General features: G+C 37.0%; 1 protein-coding gene across 1 annotated transcript in view; it reads left to right on the top strand.

Annotated features, from left to right (window-relative positions):
* bmp7b (bone morphogenetic protein 7b) overlaps positions 1-26205 on the top strand; it is a 103778-nt gene that overhangs the window by 62856 nt on the left and 14717 nt on the right. The window contains exons 2-4 of the mRNA XM_056449524.1: positions 11672-11864; positions 20389-20537; positions 25175-25378. Coding sequence (XP_056305499.1) covers positions 11672-11864; positions 20389-20537; positions 25175-25378 — 546 coding nt within the window. The remainder of the gene's footprint in view (positions 1-11671; positions 11865-20388; positions 20538-25174; positions 25379-26205) is intronic.

The raw sequence follows: 26205 nt of genomic DNA, 5'->3' as shown, positions 1-26205 counted from the left end.
ATTCACAATACAAATTTATCACAATCAAAATTTAACACTATCTTTCAGATGAAAGTGTATCATGCCAATTACAGAATCAGGCATAGATAGAAAATATAAATTATACATAGTGTTGAGCTTGGGAGCTCTTCACTGCGGGCTGGTCTGGATACAGACTTGCGCCTCGAGACATTTCGTCCTTTTCTTTAAATACTCTGAGAGCAATAGATGGTTCTTTTGTTAAAGTTAACCAGTTACTTAAAGATCAAAGATAGACAGATCTGAATGACACAGATTAGTGCAGCTGTCAGATGTCCACAAACTCTGTTTTCTTCTGGCTTTGAACCCATGAAAGTATTACATAATGAAAAAAAGTGGCATTGTTTCGGAGACTTTACTGCCGTCTCTGTTAAAGCCGCAAATGTGTGCCACAAAGGGTATTTCACAAAGGGTGACCGGAACTAGTGCTGCACACATACAAACCATAATCTAACCACTCTTTAAGATTCCGTTCTATCAACCCAATGACGGAATCCGGTGAATGGTCGAAGGTTAAATGCGTTCAACTGCAACAGCTGCACTAATCTCTGTCATTCAGATCTGTCTCTCATTGATACATTTTTATTAAATCCCAACAGATGAGTAAATCTTTAAGTCACTGGCTAACTTTAACAAAAGAACCATTCGTTGTTCTCATAGAGCATCCATGTGGGCCTGGTGTTGTGGTCTGTCCTGTGAGGGTGGCACCCAGGGGTTTCAATGGGAGGGCAAAACCTTGTTACCAGTCACACCTGAGTATTTATCAATACCAGAGGGGAAGGAAAGTTCAGAAAAGAGGACAAAGTCTGTCCTTTGCGTTTTTTCTTCAGATTTCAGAGTTTTTGTTGTTTTATTACAGGACATATTTAAGTCTGATAATCCATATCAATTGAAAATGTTTATAATAATTTGTTTTTCGTCATGGCATGAATGGTTTTGTGGACATTCCCGTCCAAGCCGACCAAGTCAATCTCTGAAACCAAGCAGGTGGACATGCAGGTCTCGTCAAAAATCTTGATTCCGTTTCAAGTGTTTTCCTGAATGTTCTTGATGTTTTCAGTGGAGCAAAGATCTTTAGTTTTGTTTCGGTTGTGACATCAGGTGACCAAAGTTTAACATCAATTTCCTGTCTAATACTGAAGTCAGATGACATCTAATACCGAGATTAGATGGCGTTGATGTTTGGTTGGTTTTAGGCTGTCGCATTAACGGACTAAAATCCAACATTATTTTAATGTCATGATATGACATCCATACAATGTCAAATTCTAACATCAGTAGACGTTTAGCTTTGATTGGTTTTATGTTGTGTAATTTCCTAACTAAAATTCAACGTCACTTTAATGTCATGTGATGTCCATACACTGTTAAAGTCTACCAGGAGATGTTAATCTTTGTTTGATATTAGGTTTTGGCATTACCCAATCAAAATCCAACATCTTGACGTTTTTCATATACCACCAGAAGTGTTTTGTTTTCCTAAATGTTCTTGATGTTTTTAGTGGAGCAAAGTGCTAGAAAGCTTGATTTATTTATGATTGTTGTCTTTGTTAAAATCTCTGATTTATTTTACATGCCACATACATGCCACAGCCATATCACCTTTCACCCAAAGACTGGTTACTCACTGAAGCTAAGCAGGGCTGAGACTGATCAGTACATGGATGGGAGACCACTTGGGAAAACTAGGTTGCTGTTGGAAGTGGTGTTAGTGAGGTCAGCAGCGGGCCGTTAATCTGCAGTTTGTGTGGGTCCCAATGTCACAGTAAAGTAAAGTGAAGGGGACACCATACTGTCTGTGAGTCCTGTCTTTTGGTTGAGACGTTAAACTGAGGTCCTGACTCTCTTTAGTCATCAAAAATCCCATAGCACTTCTCGTAAAGAGTAGGGGTGTAACCCTGGTTTCCTGGCCAAATTCCCTTCATCGGCCCTAATCCATCATGGCCTCCCAATCATCTCCATCCACCGAATTGGCTCTATCACTGTCTCTCCACTCTGTTGTCCTGTTGCATCCAAGTGTATGCTGCACACTGATGGTGGAGTGATTGTTAAGTGCTTTGGGTGTATGTCCATACACAATATATGCACAATATATATATATATATATATATATATATATATATATATATATATATATATATATATATATATATATATATATATATATATATATATATATATTTATATATATATATAAATGCACATTACACATTACATAAATGTAAAACATGGCTGTTTGCAAGCAGTAGTGGTGCTTACGTTTTTATTTTTAAAAAATGATACAATGCTACCCTACAGCATTTGCATTCAAACCAATAGACGGTGATCTAGATGATTCACAAATTGACTTATGAAGCCGATGAACTATGGCAAATTTGTAAATCCAATATCTGAGAAGTCAGACCAGCATGTGCTGAATGACACAGATTAGTGCAGCTGTCCATGTCCACCAACTCTATACAGTGTTTGTTTTCTTCTGGCTTTGAACCCATGAAAGTATTACATAATGAAAAAAAGCGTCATTGTTATGGAGGCTTCACTGCCGTCTCTGTTGGATCCGTAACTGTGTGCCAAACAGGCACAGGTGGGCCTGGTGTTGCAGTCTGCCCTGTGAGGGGGGCACCCAGGGGGTTCAATGGGAGGGCAGCTCTGAATTAGGACGGTGTGTAAACAATTGCTGTCCTCTGAGAAGAGCGAGACAATGAGACACGGAATGGCCCTTGCTAATCGTCACTGCTGGGTAACTGGATCCACACCAGTGCTTTCCCTCTCTCGCTTTCACCTTACTGCACAGTGGAGCCTTTGTGCTGTTGCCTGCCATTCTGTTGAAGGAGGATGAGGAAAGGTAGAGGATGGAGAAGAGGGCAAGGGATGGGTAGAAAAGATGATGAAAGAGAAGGAGAAGGGGAGTGAGGGACAGAGAGTAGATGAGGATAAATGAGGGGAGCAGGTGATGCACCTGTGCTGGTAGGTGTGTATTTTGTGGTACAAATATCAAAGGGAAAACAATAGTAGGTAATATTAAAGTACAGCGAGACGTTATTGCATAGATGGGATAACAAAAGTGTTGATTTTATGTTATTGACCTCATTTCTGAAATGAGAAGAAACAGCTTGGATTTTTTTTATTTGTCTGAAACTTTTTACTTTTTCCTCAGAATTTTGAATTATACGAATAAATTATTTGACTTTATTTGACTTAACCAGCAAAGACTAATAAATAAATTTGACTTTACCCAGCAGGCACTGGTCATCACACAGATGTAAAATTGACATTGGACTACAACGTCAGACCAGTTTTGTTCTAGTTAATGAAAAATAGTAAGTAGTTACAGTTACAAGTTGCTTCATTCAACTCAATTCCTTTATCGATTACTTACACCAAAAAGTAATGTGTTACTGTTAAAAGCAATTTTTAAGTTACTTTTTCAAAGAACATTTTTTAATGCTCCCATTAATGCCCTAATAACATCACTTCAGTGCCGCATGGAGAATACACTGTTGATCAACTTTAAAGTTTTAATTATTTGCATTCTCACAACTAAAACACAAAACAGATTTAAACAAAAAGTAATTTTTAAACACTACTGTAATTTATTTAAGTCAGACCAGCAACACAAAAAAGAAAATATCACAAGGTGAAAAACCAGCTGAATAATATATTCAGAAACAAAACAAAAAAAAGCAAAAACTAAAGCTACTTTAGCATCATAAAAGTTGTATTTAACCCTTAAACATGTTCCTATACAGCCTGAGTATGAAAACTAGCAACAATATACAACAAAACAAAACCTTTATGAAATAAATAAATGAACTATTATTTATTATCATACAGAATCAATTTGGTGTAACTCAGCACCACAAAAATACTAGTACTGACAAGCATAAATGTTATGCATTCTAAACAAAACAAAAACAGAACAACTGTTCAAAAATAAAATCGATGAGCAATTTTCAAACTAATCACAAATTAAACATGGTATGTCAACAACTTATGGAAAGTAAGCTGTGTGCTGTAAGCTGTGTGCAAAATCTGCTGTTGTATATGTAAAGCTATAAAACAAATTAAAAATTGCAATACAACACTATACATTTTAAATAACTTGTTCTGAAATATAACAGAATTGTGACTGTGTCTACTAAACTAATCAATTTTGTTATACAGATAAATGTGTGCTTATTAATTTGAAACAACAAACATAGTATTAGTAATAGTAACTAATAACAGTAACAATAATAGTCTCTCTGTCTTTCTCATGAGCACACTTGGTCTACCTCGTGCGCATTCGGTCTCTATCGCGAGCACACTTGGCCTCTCTTGCGTGCACCTGGTCCCTTTCTTGCTTACACTTGGTGTACCTCATGCACATTCGGTCTCTGCTTTCGCTTGACTTTTGTCCAATCTGGCGCCTCAAACATAACGTGTTTTTTTTACAGTGGTTGGTTGGCTACCACCAATCCCACAATGCGTCGTCGCTGTAATCAGGAAGATGTAGGCTAGACTGCAGCCAAAATTAATTAACTTACCAAGTAACAGACAAACACTTCATATTGTGAGGAGAACAGAGTTACTATATTTAAAAAGTAATGTGTTACAGTATTAGTTACTGTCAAAAGTAATGCCGTTACAGTAACGCATTACTAGTAACGTGTTTTTGCTCAACACTGCGTCAGACTAGCTTTGAACTTTGGTTGTATATGAAAATTGGGTTGATGTCAAAAGCCAGCGTCAATTTGAGGTCAAACTCCAACGTTAAAATGGTAAATTTTGATTAATTAATGCCAAAACCCAATATCAACCAAAGATCAACATCTACTGATGTTAGACTTTAACATTGTATGGAAGTCACATGACATTAAAGTGACGTTGAATTTTAGTTGGGTAATTACACAACATAAAACCAATTAAAGGTAAACGTCTACTGATGTTAGACTTCTTATTAGATTATTAGACTGTTAGATTATTAGACTGTAGACTGTTAGGTTAGGGTTGGGGTTAGGGTTAGTGTAAGTTGACATGTACTTGCAAAGTTTCTTATATTCAGTTGAATGTCTGTTGAAGGAGCAGTATCAGCAGATATTAAGCAGTCTACTAATACTCAAATGAGAAGTAATTGGCATGTAGTTGCAATGCAACTTTTAGTCAATAAAATGTGTAATAGGGACCATCAAAATAAAGTCTTACCCTCATTTTAAATAAGTAGTTTAAATAAGCAGCAAACGTCATTTTTGAGTGCACAATTTATTCTTTCAATTCTGAGTTTACATCTTGTAATTCTGACTTTATTCCTTGAATTTTTAAGATTACATCTTGTTATTCTGACTTAACTTTTTTAAATTCCGAGTTTAAATCATGTAATTCTGACTTTATTCTTTGCATTCTGACTTTTCTTTCTTCACCCCCTCATCCCATCCCCCAGAATATTTAGTTTACAATTCTGACTTATTCTCAGAATTTTATAGATCAGCCATTTTCTGGAACATTATTTCATTGATGGAATCTGTTCTTTTTTTGACAGTTCTAAGTTTTTTGAATATGATTCATTTTGATCATGTTTCATTTCAAAAACTTCCAACAAGCAGAAAATCATATATTTAGCTAAGGTCAGAGGCCACATGAACAATAACTCTCTCTCCAGCTCGTTCTTCAGTTTGTTAACTAATTAGCGCAAATCTTGTTTTACTATGAATTAACTTAATGTAAGTTAATGCTGAGTACCAATAAAAATATTCATGTAGTATAGCAACTGTTGTAATTTAAAAAAGAAAAACAATTTCCATAAGGGCGGCACGGTGTCTCAGTGGTTAGTATTGTCACCTCACAGCAAGAAGGTCACTGTTTTGAGTTTCCTCAAGGTATTCAGGTTTCCCCCACAGTCCAAAGACAAGCGCTAAAGGTGAATTGAATAAACTAAAATTGGCCGTAGTGTATGAGTGTGTGTAAACGAGTGTGTATGGGTGTTTTCCAAAAAAAAAGAGACTAAGCTGAAGAAAAAAAAGAACAAATGAATGAATTACCTTAATGTAATAGCAACTAATGTAAATGATTTTACATAAACTTGCATATATTAAAGTTTTAGGAAATAAAAACACTACGCCTTTTTACATGGTTACACCACATAGTTTCTTAAAGTCAAACTTTTGTTCCATTGCTTTTTTTCCAAGCTTTTGTTCCACCCAAATAATTTAGCTACTATGTCGGGTTGCCCTCAGTGCCCATATACTGTAAAACCAGTTGGGAGCGAGAGTAGATCAAAGACTCTCACACACGCTGTGCAGAATCAGTAAATAGAGACATACTGCTTCATTTTCACACAGTTGAGTCTCTTCAGAGCGTGATTCACGGCTCTCAGTGGAGATTTAAGGATGACAGCTGCTCTCACTGGCTCTGATGTACTGACTGAAGAGTCAACAAGGCCTCTATTGTGTGTGTGAGTGTATGTGTGTGTGTGTGTGTGTAGTACTCTCACACTGTGATAAAACACAGAACAAGAGACAGAGAGCTATCTTCAGTTCACAACAGGGCTTATCAAACACTGTAAAGTGAGAGTTCAACACATTAGACATGCTCTTCTTCAAATGCCTGCTTATCGTTCATCTGAATTATTACTACGCATGTAGAGTCAGCACATTGCTCTAATACTGTAATACCAACTACTGTACAATAGATCAAGCAGTGGAGATATTTACATTAGATGTCGGCTACACTTATGTTGCCTTTTGGAAGAAATGTGTCAATAGAGTCGCCATTTTGGTACAGTGTAGCGCTCTTATGAAATGAATGTGGGACCAAGCACGGGCATTGCCGACAAAGAAGTAGTGTTTGTGTGCATGGAAATGTATTATCCACCCTCCTTGCTATATTTGGTCTAATCCATGTCCTGAAACACACCTCCTCTCCCGCTTTCGCTTTTAAATCTAATGGAGGGAGCGATTCGTTTGTGAATGAATCTTCATTATGAACGATTCATGTGAACCATCGATACCCACCTTTCTGATCTAAATGCAGAGATGTATAAAGTACTAGAGACCCAGACTTAAGTAAAAGTACAGTTACTCTATCAAAAAGTGACTTGAGTAGAAGTAAAAGTGCTCTTTAAGCACCATACTTAAGTGGAAGTACTAAAGTATTCAACATTTTTTGTACTTAAGTATTGCAAGTAGTTTATTTCTAAATTTACTACTCAAGTACTGAAAGTAAAAGTACAAGTATTGTGTAATGTAGTTATTAAAGAATGCAGTCAAAAGACATCATATTGTTTTGTTTATTTTAAATCTCTTTTTGGGGGCACGTCATTAAGCAGAACGAAAAGAAACATGACTTACAATACTGTTTTTTCAAACCTTTCAAAGTTGTGTGTCACAAAAACAGTCCATAATCCACTCAAAACGCTATTGAAACCCATTTTCGGAGCACAAATTACTGGTTGTGAACGCTGTAAACGAACGTTCTAATTCACTTGATTTTGATTTTATTGTAAAAAAAAGAAAACGTGTATATTACTGTGTTAAATGAAAATCTGAAATATTTTATGGCTTATGGCTATGATTTAGTATTCAAAAATGTTTCATTTTGATTATGTTTTAATTAAACTGGTCTTAAACTTCATATTTTTATAGTATATTTATTCATTCTGGTACTTTTACCATAAACCAACATCTCAACCATTTGGTAGAGGCTGATATTTTAGAAATTATGGGATGTGTTGGGGGAAAATGTATTGATTGTGTTAACTAGCGACATTAGGAGTTAAGAAATGCAATAAATAAAAAAATTCTATTGTTTTTTTTTCTTGGTGTGACAGTTAAATGGTTACTTGTAATACAATTGTGTCCTTTTATACAGCAGTAATATATATGAACTGTACCCTTAATTTGACCTGCTCAAAGAAAACACTCTTTCTGAATGTATCAAACAAAACTCATGCACAGAAGACAGCATGAGCATTTATAGCAAATAAACTAATGTAAATATTATCCCGCCTGCTTTTTAAACGCTGACAGGCGAGGTCTTACACCCCTTTGACTGGTTATTGTCTTCACCTTCTCAACAGAAAGGGCTGCTATCGGCTTTAGAAATGAAAGCGTTGTTCACTGATGGCGGGAAGAACAGCCGCGGTTACAGTCTATGTATGTATAATACGCGGTTATCACAGGTAATCTATAAAGTTAACTCACAAACAGGCCAGCGGGTCAAATGTCCAAAGTGAGAGAGGCAGAGATGGAGCCTCACAACATTTCTCTGTAGTAGTGAAATAGCGGCTCGTGTGCTGTGCCGCCTTCACTCGCCCTCGCGCCTCCGTCCTTTGCCATAGTATTGCGACACCGCACATAGGAGATAAATGACGTCAGTACGTAATAACCCGTTATGATCTATTACTGAACCGATATCGACCATTTTGACACCTCTAGTAACGAGTAACGATGCAGCTCATAAAAAATCTATCGGAGTAAAAGTATTAAACTCATCGAAAATATATACTTAAGTAAAAGTGGAAGTAGGAGAAAAAAACAATACTCCAGTAAAGTACAGATACTGCCTTTTAGTACTTAAGTACAGTAGTGAAGTAGTTCTACTTCGTTACTATACATCTCTGTCTAAATGGTATATAACATTTGTAATATTCAATAATTTAGGGTGGACAGTATGCACATTGAGGCACAGACACTGTTATGTTATCAGAAACCCCTATAAAGTACTTCAAAAACGAGCCGTTACTTCACTTAGCTGACAATAATACACGTTTCTGGCACCGTGCGTCTTGTTGTCATATTTCATTTACATCATTTGCTGATTTTATTCAACAAAACTAGCATAAGCCTAGAATTTAGTGCATGTTTATGCTACTTTGCCATATGGTCAATGCAGTAAGTGACTGTATTATCATCAATAGCGGTGCACAAAAGTTCGTAACATACAAAATTGTAAAAAACAAAATCTTACCTATGAAATGTTCTGGCTTTATGCTTTGTTTTCTTGGTTTGCTCGGAACAACACCTGTACGCAGCACAAAAGTCCAGCATCTTCAGATTGGCTTTAACCTTAACTAAGTGCAGTTGAATGACTTTTGTCCTGGGACCACTGTACAAATATGGCAGAGTCCGTATATCTAGTGTATAAACCATTTCAGTGTGGTGATGTCATTGGCCCATGAACATTTCCTGTTTGTCGTTGAACTATTTCATAACAGTTACAAAAGGCAATTCAATCATAACATAATGTTAAACGGCTATCATAGCATTATTTATCAATATGTGAACCTTTTGGGATTTTCGGAAGCTATGGAAATTAAAAACAGGAAATACATTAGGAACATTGTTATTGTTTACATCCCTCAAAATGGTCTATACATCTATGATTATGGACTATGGAAAATAAAAAAGGGTGAACAAATTTGATTCCTTTTGTACAAAGGACTGTCATTATCCATAGACTGTAAAAGATATGGACGTAGTATCCGTTATGTCACCCATAGCTTTCTAAATAGCACAAATGAAGCAACAAGTAGGTGTGGCCAACCATAGCCAGTTTGTTTGTGTGTCATCACACCCACCGGGAGTTACCAAAAAAGGGAAAAGAGGCGGAGCGTCAGTGGAGCTACAAGCGCCTGCTAGCATTTTGCTTAGACAGGCTTTTCTTTGGGAGAAACGAAAATGGAGGTCACTTGAATGGATTGTGAGCACAATTAAGTGCACACAGCATGCCAAATCATCTGATAATTGTAGGAAATAATTCCAAAAAGCAATTGTGTAAAGAAACATTAAACAAAACAACAATACAATGTATATGCCGAGTTCAGCGGCTAATTAGCCGGAATCAGCTGTGACGACAAGAAAGTGAGCAGCGAGACCTAGCTGTCACCCTTAATTATGCAGGCTTAATATAACTTGATAAAAATGAAACGAATGAGTTATAAAAAGATTCACCCCCTCACAGTTGTCATGAAGAGTAAAATTAGCTATATGTACCAAAACCATATTTGTACCAGGCTGTAAACATGTTTTTATCAGCTGTAAAATTGGCCAAATTACCATTGCAGTCAGAGAACATCTGGATTACCTGGAGCCAGCCCCTAAAGGCGAGTCAATGAATTGCAGTTTTAGTTACTTTAGTTACTCTAGTAACTTTTAGTATTGGCTTCACAAGGGAGAGCAGTAGGTTGCTGCTTGTCATTACCACTGTAAACCTGCTGCATCACATTAAAGCCTCTAAGGCTGTATTTACACTGCAGATCTTGATGGTCAATTCCGATTTTGTGACTGTATCCGATTTTTTGGATGACCTGCTTACATCATCTTTTAAAGGTGACTCATATCCGATCGTCTGCATTTGCACAGCACACGGCAAAGGCACAATAACCAGAAAAAAAAGAGCTGACTAACAGCTGATCATTAAAGAGTGCTCTTTTCTCTATTCCTGTATGTAATCTATTCACAGATTTTGACTATAGTTTATGACAGAAAGGTTGTCATTTGTCCATCTTCTTATGATATATAAGCTTCTTTTAAACATTTAGGCATCTTAATGTAACATCCATGGCATGATTTATGCACGTGATGTATGCACTAGTTTTATATTAGTTCATATTGATTACATGGCAGACATTTCGCTCTCTTGCTCTCGTTAACATGCTTAAATACCTGTGCTATATGACAATGTAAAAGCTGTTTAAGTCCTCATGTATGAGATTTAAGGTTTGCGAATCTGCTGAAGTCTGTTCTGAAAAGAAAGTGTCAGACGTGATGTCATTCGCTATGGTTTTTGATGACACGCTACTCGCATTGACAGGTGAAAATCCGATCTACCTGCTTACACTGCAGACACGAGGGCACAGATCTGATTCATATCGGATAAATTTCCACATATGAACAAGGCCTGAATCTGATTTGAGTAAATCGGGATCAATGTGATTTGTTCCTGCTTACACGTACATGAGCCATATCCGATCTGTGCCACATGGGAGAAACAAATTGGGTCACTTAAACAGTGCAGTGTAAATGCGGCCTAAATGATCTGCATGATCAAAAGGGGTGATCTTTTTCAGTTAATGACTCCTCATTGAATAGAAGTTTTTTTTAATGGGATTGAAAGCTTTCACGTGGAAAACAGCAGAGTGAACAATGCTCAAATCATCTCCTGTTGTCTTTAACAGAGGAAAATCAATACAGATTTGTAAACAAATGAGCATGATTAAATGATGTTGGAAAGTCTCTTTGCTACCAAAACACTCCAGACTCAATGTCAAATCTGCCCTGTTTTTGAAAAAGATTCATACGCTTGGAGCGATGATAAAATGTAAATGCGGTTCGATAAGCCAGATTGAATCAATTCCCAAGCTCACAAAATGTGAGAGATGCCTTCTGCCTCACACAGTCCAGATACGCATAAAGCTGTCTGCGGGTCCATGTCTCAATCAGTGGCTCTGGAGAGTTCAAACATCTGTCTAGAAATGTGCTCTTTGTTTACACATGAAGAACCAGAAAAGGGCAGCTTGACTTGCCTGCAGGCTGCAACAGTGCAAATGAAGGTGACATTTGAGTCAGCAGTGTAAATGTCAAGCTAACCTTTCAGCATGGCGGAAACATTCTGACACTGTTTTGAAGCGCTGATATAAAACGGATGCATCTCTTGTGTTGTTTTTTTTCTTGTGCAGTTGAACACGATAAGGAGTTCTTGCCAGTGAGGCGCCATCACCGAGAATTCCGATTCGACTTGTCCAAGATTCCAGAGGGTGAAGCGGTGACTGCGGCGGAGTTCAGGATCTACAAAGACTTCGTTCCAGAGCGATTTGACAATGAGACCTTCCGCATCAGCATCTACCAGGTGTTGGAGGAACATTTGGACAGGTACATCTACACTGTCAACATTGAGAGCACATTTCATTAGAAGGGCTCACCCCTATGCACTAATACCCTCAAGGATTTTCCGAACGGAACGTGCTGTTCGACACCAAACGAGTTCCTTGCGCAGAAGATAATGGGAATGTGTCCATCAGTTTTACCCTTCATTCCAAAGGGCAATTCGAAGTGGCCAGTTTTGATCATTTTGGTTTGAAATGACACTTCAGTATGTTGGCCATAATTTTTTTCATTCTGACATGCCTTTCAGAGGGCGATTCATCCCATTTAGAACACACTGTGGAGGCACGTTCAAAGGCATGTCTTTGATCTTTACCAAATTTTGCACTCAGCAGCTAGAGACAGTACTGGCAAAAAGTTCTCCCAAAGAGTTTGAATAGCACATCGAAAAATAAAATTAATGAAATGTCTGCACCTCCCAACTTTAATGTCCACAATTATCAAAAAATGGAGCGTTAGTTCAGGCAGATACGTTTCAAATAGCTGACGATCAGCTGTCCCTGACGCACACCAATCTGGTTCTGACATCTACAGCAGTATGTTTAAATTTAAGAATCTGATCCTGGAGATCCCACTTCCTGTAGGTTTCAATTGCAACCCATATCAAACACACCTGCCTAAAATTATCAAATGCTGTTCAGGACCTAATTAATTGGTTGAGGGTTGTATGATCAGTGTTGGAGCTATCCAGGAAGAGATAAGTCTTGTTCACACTACAGGATGTGGGTGCTCGGCGCTCTGCAGTCTTTATGTTTGAACTACTGAACAATGCATCAAAGAGGCTCACTAAAGCGTCGCCAACACCTCGCATACGGAAATCCAATATCTAGCATGCTCAATATTCTAGAGCAGTTGGCTGACTCGATCCCACATGCGGTCAGATGTAGTGACAAGCTGCAGCCAGTGGAAGAGTATATCAGCATGAGCTGAATGACCGTGTGCTCAGGACCTCAACAGAAAAGTCTGGGATTGGCTAGACTGGCATCGATGCACTCGCTTCATTCTGTATGTTTACACAGACACAAGAGTAGGCTATAACAGTGAAAATAGAATTCTGTATTAGTGTTACCATAACATTCATTCTGACCTTTCTCATATAAAATGTCATATTGTCACGTCATATTTACATTCAAAACTTCTATTGAGAAATGAAAATTAAGCTCTGAATATCTGTCATCATATTTGATGACACCATTACCCTACAAATAGTATCTTTTTTGGTAATACAGCCTATAAATATGTAGTTAAGATACTAGAACATGCAAAGGTCTGGGGCTCGCTTTCATTTTCACTTTCAAACAGGAGCTATTTCGTGAAACATAATATACTGTTTTGAAAGATATTTCTTCTTTGTAAATTTATGTGTAAATTTAGGTGTAAATTTATGTTTTTGCTATCAGAAAGTCATGTTTATGTTAGCAGGAAGGCAAAAAAAAGCACACATATTTAAAGTCACAGCAAAAAGTAGTAGACATGTATGCAGTCATTTTGACCAATATGGTAATTTAAAGGTAGAAATGCTCAGTGCTTTTAATGTTTGTAATTTTAAAAAATAACACTGTTAGAAGATGATCTAACAGTCAGTCAGCGGAAGATGATCCACTTGCAGATGAGTGACTGATTCGCTGATGCATCAGCTGATTGACGATGTTTTTAAACGCTCCCTTTAAAGCTTGAAACACTGTCAGTGATGTCATCAGCACACAAGCAGCCAACAGTGTTCAGCTTTTTCTGACGGCTTCTCCCTCAAAATTTCATTGGCTATGGTTTGGTACCTTGACTGAGATGTTAGCAAATGAGTTGTTGTCAGATTATGTAGTGTGCGAACCCCTCTAGTGGATCATTTACGTAGTGTCACGTAGTGTGAACACCACAGTGATCTGCCGATTTTTTTTTTTTTTTGAAGTCATGTAGTGTGAACTAGTCTTTCAGCACCCCTAGTTTCAATCACACATCCAGATTCTCTTCAATGTTTGACTGTTTCTAATTCTACACTACCTCCACCATCCCCAACTCCTCCTAGCTCATTTCTGAAATCAGGTCGAATTATTAGCATATTAGTATTTTGATAATCTGCCTCATATATCTGGCATTTACGTTAACTCATAAGTAATAAAAATTGTTTATGCATGATTTTGGGTTCTGTTCTGGCTTGCTGTGCTCTCTCTGCTCTGTCCATCCATGCCTGTATGCACAGGCACATAAAGGTTGACCCAGGACAGAACCACACCGCCAACACTAACTGTGTGCTTTACATTGATTCCGCAAAGTATTCAAAGCGTTTCCCTTTTTCCACATTTTTTATGTTACAGCCTAATGGATTAAATTCATTTATTTACTCAAAAGTCTACACACAATACCGCATAATGGTAATGTGAATTTTTTTTTTTTAAATTGTTTCAAATTTATTAAAAATAAAAAAGCTGAATAATCACATTCACAGCCTTTGCTCAATACTTTGTTGATGCACCTTTGGCATCAATTACAGCCTCAAGTCTATTTGAATTTGATGCCACAAGCTTGGATTACCTGTCTTTGGGAATTTTTGCCCATTCCTCTTTGCAGTACCTCTCAAGCTCTATCGGCCAGCTCTAGGAAGAGTTCTGGTTGTTCCAAACATCTTCTACTTATGGATGATGGAGGCCACTGTGCTCATTGGAACTTTCAGAGCAGCAGAAATTGTTCTGTAACCTTCCCCAGCCTTGTGCCTTGAGACAATCCTGTCTCGGATGCACTGTATATATCTGTGTATACCTATATATATATATATATATATATATATATATATATATATATATACAGAACTATTCAAATACTTTATCACAGGAGTTTGAGGATACACTAAATTAGCACAACAGACCCATAACATAAACAATAAAAATGAATAATCTTTTAAATCAATATGTTGTTTAATGTGAAGGAGTGGGCAGGGTGATTTTTTTACATAATTTAGTAGAAAATGCTCCTGTTCATGTTGTCGACAACTTTTTTACTTGTTTTATTCGAGGCACATCAACTTTTCCAGGCTCCCAAAATTCTCTCAGGCCCCGTACAGGTAAAATAAATATATTTTTATTTTATGTGAAAACTAATTTGTAACACGTTTATTGAAAATGTTTTCCTTCATCTATCTCAAATTAGTTTTATCCATATCCGTTTTATCCACAAAAGTTGATGTATATCACCCACCTGATGACAAGGTATTAAAATAATTTAGATTTCATACTTTTTAGCACATACACTTACTGTCCACTTTGTTAGGCCACTTTATTTTATCACTTTTAATAGGTCCAACCTAATGCAAATTTCTAATCAGCCAATCACATGGCAGCAACTCTATGCATTTAGGCATGTAGACATGGTTAAGACGATCTGATGCAGTTCAAACCGAGCATCAGAATGGGGAAGAAAGAGGATTTAAGTGGTTGTTGGTGCCAGATGTGCTGGTCTGAGTATTTCAGAAACTGCTGATCTACTGGGATTTTCACACACAAGCATCTCTAGGGTTCAGAGAGAATGGTCTGAAAAAGAGAAAATATCCAGTGAGCGGCAGTTCTGTGGGCACAGATGCCTTGTTGATGCCAGAGGTCAGAGGAGAATGGCCAGACTGATTCCAGTTGATAGAAAGGCAATAGTACCTCAAATAACCACTTGTTACAACCAAGGTATGCAGAAGAGCATCTCTGAACGCACAACACGTCCTACCTTGAGGCAGATGGGCTTCAGCAGCAGAAGATCCCACCGGGTGCCACTCCTGTCAGCTAATAACAGAAACTGAGGCTACCATTGGGAAATCTCTGAAGAATATTTCCAGTATCTTGTTGAATCTATGCCACGAAGGATTAAGGCAGTTCTGTAGGCAAAAGGGGGCGGTACTAGTAAGGTGTACCTAATAAAGTGGCTGGTGAGTGTATATGGTAATACTTTTTGTACTGTAGTCTGTTTTTATGCATGTATGTTTAAATTACAGCATCCAGACTTCAGAAAACCCTGTATTTATGAGTCTCTGTACATCTTCATACAGTAGATCTCCACAGGAATTGGGTATATTTTAGTTGTAGGAACTTATTTTGGGGGAACTAAATTACTGTAACTCTGAGTTGTAGCACACTAACTGATGTAACTGTACACTAACCAAACAAATGTAATCATACAAAACATAAGTAATTTCAAAGCTAAATATGATTGAATATACATTGATAGTTAAATGGCAATTACACATAGGACATTGCTTATGCACAGAGATGTATAAAGGACTCTATCAAAAGTGCTCTATCAAAAAAGTGACTGAAGTAGAAGTGCTCTTTAAGCACCATACTTAAGTGGAAGTATTAAAGTATTCAACATTTTTTGTACTTAAGTATTGCAAGTAGTTTATTTTAATTTACTACTCAAATATTGAAAGTAAAAGTACAAGTATTGTGTAATGTAGTTATTAAAGAAAGCAGTCAAAAGACATCATATTGCTTTGTTTATTTTAAATATCTTTTTGGGGGCACGTGATTAAGCAGAACGAAAAGAAACATGGCTTACGATTTACATTATATATTATATTTATATTTTACATTATATATGTGTGTATGTATACTGTATGTGTGTTTGTGTGTGCGTGTGTGTGTGTGTGTGTATATGTATGGGTCAAAAACACCATTCAGCGTGCACACAGCCTTTATGATAGCCAGCTAGTTACGTTAAGTGAACATCGCAGCATGTTATGAACCACGGGTAGCTAACGTTAACTTATCTAGCGCATATGGTTAGTTCAAACTACTGTGTTTTGTGTATTAAATTATTTTGAACTTACCTTGATATGTTTCCTCATAATTGACGGTGAATTTTTGAAGGCCATTATTTTACAGTCTTTCGGGAGGCAGAGTATGCACTTCATTCTATATGAATTGTCTTTCACTCCGATAAATGCAAACATGGACTCTAAATAGGGCCCTGGGTGGTGGTCTTCTTCCTCATCGCCACAAGCAGTTGAAAGTGAAGGAGTTGACGGTGGAATTTCTGGATTTTTCCATGTCGAAAACAATCTAAAGTGCTCACCATGCAGTGAGGCAGCGCTGTCTTCTTTGATCATCTAAATGATGACGAGCCAGCTTATTCAAACCTGTGACAGAGCCATCTGCTACTCTGGCAGTTATAATGTGGGTTTGGAATAATTTGTAACGTTTTTATAATTGTAATGAGTAACTATGCAGCACATAAAAAATCTATCGGAGTAAAAGTATTAAACTCATCGAAAATATGTACTAAAGTAAAAGTGGAAGTAGAATACAAAACAATACTCCAGTAATGTACAGATACTGCCTTTTAGTACTTAAGTACAGTAGTGAAGTAGTTCTACTTCGTTACTATACATCTCTGCTTATGCATAGGTTGGAGCAACTGTAAATATGCATTTTAGCACATATTAAGCATAAGGAACAGTATTCAAAAGGCTGTTGATGTCCAATTTTATCGATGAGTTGAAATATGCTATTTAATTGTGAGCTTGTCAAGCATATTTTACTATTGCTCAAAATAGCTGTCTGGAAACATTATAAATATGGCCACTCTCTACATAGATTTTCCTTGAAAGGACTGTTCATGTATTTTGAGGATGAGGGCATGCCTGACCATCACCTTAATTTAGTTTCAACCAAGTGACAGATAAATTTGCACCAGAAATCATGATGTGTGATCAGACTTTCAGCCTTTGGCGTCAGCCACAAAAGTTTTTTCCCCCAAATCAGCATTAGAAATATGGAAAATGTCTGCAGATTCCATCTGAGGCTGGATATAGTTTGCTATTTTTCATGGTGGGTGTTTTTTGGTTTCCAAGAAAAAAAAAAATCATTTCCTCCTGAGGGCTGTAATGCTCTCAACCCCTCTGTCTATAAAGGCTGGACACATTTGATTTGTGTTTCCTTTCCTTCTATTTCTTTTTGCCGCACACACAGAGCTCACTCTATCTAATCATCCCAATGCAAACTATACAGTTGCACCACACCATGTTTCCGATTCCGACTAGGCTGCTCCCTCTCAAAGAATCAGTTGTGCACCACAGGGCTTTCCTTCACCACACGTTTGGGACCTTAATATCAGCGTGACCTGTGCAGTGAATTGGCTTCAAAAACGTCCACGGTAGCTCCTCCTACGTGCTGCTCGACCCCTCCTGAAGGCCTCAGTCGCCTCTACAGGTCTGTGGGGAACAACACACCCCATTGTGCTCCCATCAGAAAGAGAAAAGACACAAAAATGGAGGGGTAAATGAAACTGGATTAGACCGAGGCGGCTGATATTGAGCAGAACAGGTGTTTGGATCACACACACTGAGCACCTGAACTGCTGCGGCTCTTTGAAACGCATATTCACTTTCTCTCCCTGCAGCGTTTCCCCTTGTCTTCTGTTGTATACTGCCTTTGAGTCCCTTTCTTACGCGCACTTTATGTCTTGTTCCAAATTCCTCTGTTTGATTTAGTGCAGGGCAGCCACACTGCGAGATCAACAGCCGTTTATAAAGTCGTTATTGTCAATTAAGGAAATGAAGTGCTCCCCAGGGCCTCACCATCTGGACCGAGTGCTCTGTTTCTCACTCTCCAATTTCTCTGTTTATTTCACCCGTTCCTTCTGTTTCACTTTGTTCATCACCTTCCCCATCTTTCATATAATACTCACAGGCTACTTTATTAGGCACATTTTGCTAGTACATAATGGAACCCAATTTTTTTGGCTTCAGATCTGCCTTAATTATGCTATAAATGTTTCTTAAAAATATTTGGCTTTCTTTTGACCTGCTCAATCGATCCTTTGGAGTTTGATTGGCAGGCAGTCTGGTCAATCATATGGCTGATATTTTATGTTCCTGTCACTGTCCACCATTTGTGTGTGTTTGTGTATTGCGGGAAAAAGTAAAGGTCCTTCATCTCTGGACCTTTTATGTACATTTGTTCACCATTATTATTAAATATAAATGTTGTTCTGTGTGTCTTTTATCAGTGATTATGTTGGCTGAAGCACAATGGATCAACTATCTGGCTTTTGTTAGAGTCTTTGCTTGGCAAATCTATAGTCTGGGAATTATGTCTTTGGGGAAAGAGCTGGATACAAATGAAATGCATGAGACAAGCAAGATGACATCATCAGACCTTTGACCTTTTTACTTGAAGGCCAAACTCAATAGTTACAGGGCCACAGTAGGATATTTCAGCCATTTCTGCTGTAATTTCTCTCCATTTTTTGAATTTTATGTTAAATTAAATATTAATGTGTCTAATGAAATATAATAATGTGCCGTATACATTTATCTAACCATAATTGAAAAATTACCTTTATGTGCAGCAAGAAGGTCGCTGGTTCAAGCCAGTGTGTCAGTTGGCATTTCTGCATGGAGTTTGCATGTTCTCCCCGTATTCATGTGGATTTCCTCCGGGTGCTCCGGTTTCCCCCAAAGACATGCGGTACAGGTGAATTGGGTAAGCTAAAATTGTTCGTAGTGTAATGGGTTTCAGCTTGAAGGGTATCCGCTGCTTAAAACATATGCTGGATAAGTTGGCGGTTCATTCCGCAGGGGCGACCCCAGGTTAATAAAGGGACTGAGCCGAAAAGAAAATGAATAAATAAATAAATAAATAAATTTATATAGAACATACTGTGCATGTTCTGTATTCTACAACTGTACTTTTATTTCATTTTAAATAAGATAGTTCACCCAAAAATTTTATTTCTATACTCATTTACTAACTGTTTACTTCTATGAGTTTCTTTCTTCTGTTGAACACAAAAGAAGATATTTTGAAAAATGCTGAAAACTGGTAATCATTGACTTCTATATATTTATTTTTTCCAACTATGGAAGTCAATGATTACAGGTGTTCATCTTTCTTCAAAATATCTTCAACAGAATAAAGAAACTCACAAAATTTTTAAACAATTTGTGAGCGAGTAAAAAACATGTACATTTTCACTTTTGAAGGAAATTTTATTTTTCAATTTCATTCATTCATTTTCTTTACGGTTTAGTCCCTTTATTAATCTAGGGTCGCCACAGCGGAATGAACAGCCAACTCATGCTGCATATGTTTTATACAGCGGATGCCCTTCTAGCTGCAACCCAACACCGGGAAACATCCATACACACTCATACACTACAGTCAATTTAGCTTATTCAATTCACCTATTGCGCATGTCTTTGGACTGTGGGGCAAACTGGAGCAACCGGTGGAAACCCACATGAACACAGAGAGGACATGCAAACTCCACATAGAAACGCCAACTGACCCAGCCGGGGTTCGTCCCAGCAACCTTACTGCTGTGAGGCGATTGTGCTACCCACTGCACCACCTTGCTGCCCCATAAAATATCATAGAATGTAAAATTTGCACAAAAAGGCCACGTGACAGTATTACGGATATCAGTATCTTCCCTTCATGCTGTAATGACTTGATATGTGTGTTATGTTTGATGTGTTACGCTGGTCTTTACTTCAGTATCATCTTCTCTCTCTCTCTGTCTGTCTGTCCATCAGGGATTCAGATTTGTTCCTGCTGGACTCGCGGGTGATCTGGGCAGCAGAAGAGGGGTGGCTGGTTTTTGACATCACAGTCACTAGTAACCACTGGGTGCTGAACCCGGGCCGTAACCTGGGCCTGCAGCTGGCTCTGGAGAGTTTGGATGGTGAGCAGATGAGAAACGCATTCACAAATCTCAGAGAGCACATTGTTGTGCACAGAACATGCACAACAATACACTAGCTATGTTTTTATCCACATTTTGATACATTGCATCAAAATGCTGACTGGGAATGCCAAGATGTGGGTAAATTTAGGAAAAAATACAATGGAAACACATTTACTGAAAAAAATTGATAAATTCCAGCAGATGCATCAAAAAAGTCTGTCATCATCATTAGCTGAAGTCTGTCATCAAAGTGGTTCGCTTCAGTGGGCGTTTTGTACTTTCATAATGTGAAACTTTGTTAAACTTTTCAGTTTAATGTTAAGCATTTAAGTTTTTATAACCTTTAAGTGTTTTATAACCTTTGTTTTGTGTCTATATTGCAATATATATTTTGATAAAATATTGATAAAATTAGGCAAGGCAAGGCAAGGCAAGGCAAGATTGAAAAAGTTAAACTTTTCAGTTTAATGTTAAGCATTTAAGTTTTTATAACCTTTAAGTGTTTTATAACCTTTGTTTTGTGTCTATAATTGCAATATATATTTTTAAAAAGTGGTTTTCTCATAATTAGTTTTTCCCCATACATCCACATTTACAGTAAGTCCCAATAATTAGCCCACCTGTCAAATTTCTATTTGCCCAATGATGTCTAATTGACAAGAAAATTAAACATTTTTATTATACTTTATAAATTATACATCATAATAATACATTTTATTATACATTATAAATTATACATTATAAATAGATGTTTTTTTCTTTTGGAGAAAGTCGTATTTTAATTTAAATATAAGTAGTTTTTATTTTTTTAAAAACAATTTTAAAAACAATAATATTAGCCTCTTTAAAAATATATAGAGTTGAAGTCAAAATTATTATCCCCCCTTTTTTTTTCTTTTTTAAATATTTCCCAAATGATATTTAACAGAGCACGGAAATTTTCACAGTATGTCTGATAATATTTTTTTCTTTTGGAGAAAGTCTTATTTGTTTTATTTCAGCTAGAATAAAAGCAGTTTTTAATTTTTTAAAAAACATTTTAAGGTCAAAATTATTAGCCCCTTTCAGGTATATTTTTGTTTGATAGTCTACAGAACAAACCATCATTAAACAATAACTTGCCTAATTACCCTAACCTGCCTTGTTAACCTAATTAACCTAGTTAAGCCTTTGTAACTTTAAGCTGTATAGAAGTGTATCTTCTATAGATATCTAATAAAATATTATTTACTGTCGTCATGGCAAAGATAAAATAAATCAGTGATTAGAAATGAGTTATTAAAACTAGTATGTTTAGAAATGTGTTGAAAAAATCTTCTCTCTGTTAAACAGAAATTGGGGAAAAAAATAAACAGGGTGCTGTTAATTCTGATTGTCTACAGAAATTGTTATCCATGTTGTTATTCATGCTTCCACTGTTATCCAGGCAAGTCTACTGTTATCCAATGACTTGCCTAACTAACCTAACTTGCCTAATTAACATATTAACCTACTTAAGCCTTTTAAATTGCAGTTTAAGCTGAATACTTGTTTCTTGTAAAATAGCTAATAAAATATTATGTACTGTCATCTTGGCAAAGACAAAAGAAAGCTATTTCTGTTTACAAATGTGTTGAAAAAAATTCTATTAAGCAAAAAATGTTGAATTATCTTCTCTTCAGCAGCTCTTACATATATCAAACTTCACAGTGTAATTTAAATCTGTATTCTGAAGATTTTTACTGAGGGATATGTTCAAACATAATGTGCCTGATTATATACATTTAAAACAATCTGTGGTTTATTTATAAACTAATATTGAGAGGATCGCATGCTTATGATTGACCACGGCTGGTTCCTCATTAGCTAACACATGATTCACCAATCAGATGATTCCTAAGTCACTAAAAAAAACCTCAGTTTCTTACCTCAGTTATCTTCGCCTTGAAGAATCCCCCTTCCACCCCTACTCTTCCTTCCTTTTAGATAAATAAAAAAAACTGACTCCATCCAATGTTTAGTATTTTTTTGCACATGTACGGTGAAATCTATTGATGTTTTCCCTCTATCAACCTGCAATGTCTGGATTTAGTCTGGAGCTGAACAGAAAACACTGGAGTTTAGTCTGACATCAGCTTAGTCTGCAGAAGTTCAAAGTAATGCAGAGCTGAAGCTCCAGTGTTTTCTCACTCTCATACTTTATTCCAGCCGCAGTGGGAGTGTAGCATAGCGTAGCTGTGTGAGTAAGAAGGTGTGTGTGTGTGTGTGTGTGTACAGGATGTTACAGGTTTTAAGTGTTAGCATGAAAACAGGTGCAGTGTATTATGGGGCTCGCGTAGATCTGCAAGCCTGTCGAGACATGCTAGCGGGACGCCTGCCCTGCCGCTGTAGGCAACCGGCAACCCGGCTTTACCTCGGCGCGGAGACAGAGAGAGCATTCCTCCCTCTTTTTAAGAAACACACACTCATACACACGCACATTAAAGCCGCTGTGTAGGTAAAAGGAGTCCAGAATGCCACAGAGACAGAAACAGATGTAAGTGCTGGAATTTTCTGAGTAAACAGGGAACTAAAAGCTCTTTTGAGAGCGGGAGAGATTACACAAAATAAACATGAGTAGTTGCATATTCTTGGAGAACACACACACACAGACACACACACGCGCGCTCTTACAATGTTGTGTTCATTTAACTGTAGCTGTTGAAGGTATAAAGTGATTGTTATATAATGTATGGCATATGATTTGTTAGGCTACAGGGCTGTGCTAAATTAAAGGATCGCTAAAGGGTTCTGTTGAGTGATATGTGGGATGTTTTCTGTAAATATGGAACCTAATTGTAACCTGAGAATAAAAATAATATAGATTTTAATAGTAATTTTATTACTTTGGGCGGGCCAGCTGGCATTTCTGTGTGGAGTTTGCATGTTCTCCCCATGTTCTTGTGGGTTTCCTCTGGGTGCTCCAGTTTCACCCTCTGTCCAAAGGTATTTGAATAAACTAAATCATAATGTATTAATGTGTGTGTGAATGAGTGTGTATGGATGTTTCCCAGCACTGTGTTGTGGCTGAAAGGGCATCTGCTGCGTAAAACATATGCTGGATAAGTTGACAAATCTTTCCACTGTGGCGACCCCTGATAAATAAGGGACTAAGTCAAAGGAAAATGAATGTTATTACTTAAAAGGTCAGAATTGTGAGAAATTGTGAGAAAAAAACTGAACTGCAAGATGCAAATTCAGATTGGAGAAGACATTAAACATTTTGGGCTCTATTTTATTCTACCTGTTGAGATGTATGCGTCACTATATGGGGCATAAGAATAGGATGTGTATTTGGGATATAACCACACTTCATTATTATTGTTCATTTATTTGTTTGCTGGAAATTAGAACTGAATTTAGAAATAGTTTTGAAACAAATCTTTGCGCTTAACAAACAAAATTATATATGTAGGCTGATGGATGTCTTCAGTGGATTGTGTACAACACATTTTCCTTATACACGAAAGTAAAGGAGTAAAGAGTAAAAGTAAAGAGAAAGAGAAAGTAAAAATGCAGAATGGAGGATTCTCATTCTTTATCCTCGCTGCAGATGCTCTGTTAAACTGTTTTCTCGCTAGCGAAGGGTTCAGTTTTTCTACTTACAAAGTCCACCATGTGAATAGCAAATGTGTCATGGTGTGATGCAACTGACTCTTAAAGGGAATGGGAGATTAGACTCTGATTAGTTTAATGCACTTTATGCTTAAAACACAGCCATAAATCATTAAGAGAATAAGCTCAACCCTGTTAGACCATTTTTCCATCCTTAATATAGCAAATATATAGTGGATATATATGATTATAGTGTATTCGGACACACTCTTAAAGCTTTTGCTCCATGTTCTTTAGACTTTGCGCCTAGATTGTTAAAATAGAGCCCTTAAATTTGGGAAAAAATTAATTGAATACATAAACTCAGCATGTGACAAAATGTGGTTCAAAAAGTATTTATTGATAATTGACCGAAATGTTTGACAATCACAAAATATGCTAAGAGAAGTTGATAAATTGTGTGGCAGAGTTCAGAATTGTGAGGTGTGAATTCAGAATTTGGAGAAGAATGGGAGGGGGAAAATCCCGCCCATTAGTGAGGATCTCTCCCTCATTAGCATAGGATGTTAGTTTCACTTTTCGAATCTGCTACTATGCTGACACACAGGCATGTGAAGCTCAGCCCTCTTTTGAAAAAGAGCATAATTTCTTTTTTTAATTTAAAGCGACAGTCACAAAAATGGCACACATGGTCTGACAAAGAGTTATAAAACATTAGTTGTGGGAAATTTTTTTTGAGCTAAAATTTCACATACGCACTCTAAGGACATCGGAGACTTATTTTAGATTTTGTAAATAGAGGTATAATTGTTCCCCTTTAACAAAAATTTCTTGATGTAAAGTTGCAATTACAAATTCATAATAGAAGTCAATATATTCTGTTGCAGAAATAGCTTACCTCACATAACTTCACATCACTGCTTTCCCTCAGGGATTTGTACCTGTCAACATTTCCACTAACAATCTCAAGATGTATTTCTTTCCTCTCAAATCTCAGCATAATAAATGATTGTTGTGAATAAATGATGAATTGTGAAAATTCTCTCTGCCTCCCCCTGCAGGTCAGAGTGTGAACCCCTGGGTGGCGGGACTGGTGGGGCGCAGTGGCCCTCAGAGCAAACAGCCCTTCATGGTGGCCTTCTTCAAAGCCACGGAGGTCCACATCCGCAGCATCCGCTCCGCTCAGGGCGGAAACAAGCAGCGCAATCCCAACCGCTCCAAAACCGCCAAGGGCCAGGAGGCACTGCGTGTAGCCAATATTGCAGGTGTGTGTGGCTGACATGTATTGAAGGAGGCAGGTGAAGAAAGACGTACAGTAAGACCAAACAGAGAGAAAGGAACTTAGTATAATTCCGTGCCACCCCTAAAATAAAAAACAAAATTAAAAATTTTATAATATATATATATATATATATATATATGGAAAAAGCATTATTTATAATATATGCTAAAAGAATTAGGACTTTCCTTGTAATGTATTAGTTATTATGCAAACTTGTAATGTACTGAAAATTCCCAATATATTTAATACACATTGTATACTATTTTCAATGATCTTATTGAAAAAAATACTGTTTCAAAACAAATATACAGTGCATCCGGAAAGTATTCATAGTGCTTCACTTTTTCCACATTTTTTATGTTACAGCCTTATTCCAAAATGGATTAAATTCATTTATTTCCTTAAAATTCTACACACAATACCCCATAATGACAATGTGAAGAAATATTTTTTGAAATTGTTACAAATTTATTAAAAATAAAAAGCTGAAAAATCACATGTACATAAGTATTCACAGCCTTTGCCATGAAACTTTAAATTGAGCTCAGGAACATTCTGTTTCCACTGATCATTCTTGAGATGTTTCAGCAGCTTAATTGGAGTTCACCTGTGGTAAATTCAGTTGATTGGACATTATTTGAAAAAGCATACACCTGTCTATATAAGGGCCCAGGGTTGATAGTGCATGTCAAAGCACAAACTAAGCATGAAGACAAAGGAATTGTCTGTAGACCTCCGAGACAGGATTGTCTCGAGGCACAAGGCTGAGGAAGGTTACAGAACAATTTCTGCTGTTCTGAAAGTTCCAAT

Source organism: Danio aesculapii, chromosome 23 (assembly GCF_903798145.1).
Source record: "Danio aesculapii chromosome 23, fDanAes4.1, whole genome shotgun sequence".
Classification (NCBI taxonomy): Eukaryota; Metazoa; Chordata; class Actinopteri; order Cypriniformes; family Danionidae; genus Danio; species Danio aesculapii.
This window is presented reverse-complemented; position numbering and strand designations above follow the sequence as displayed.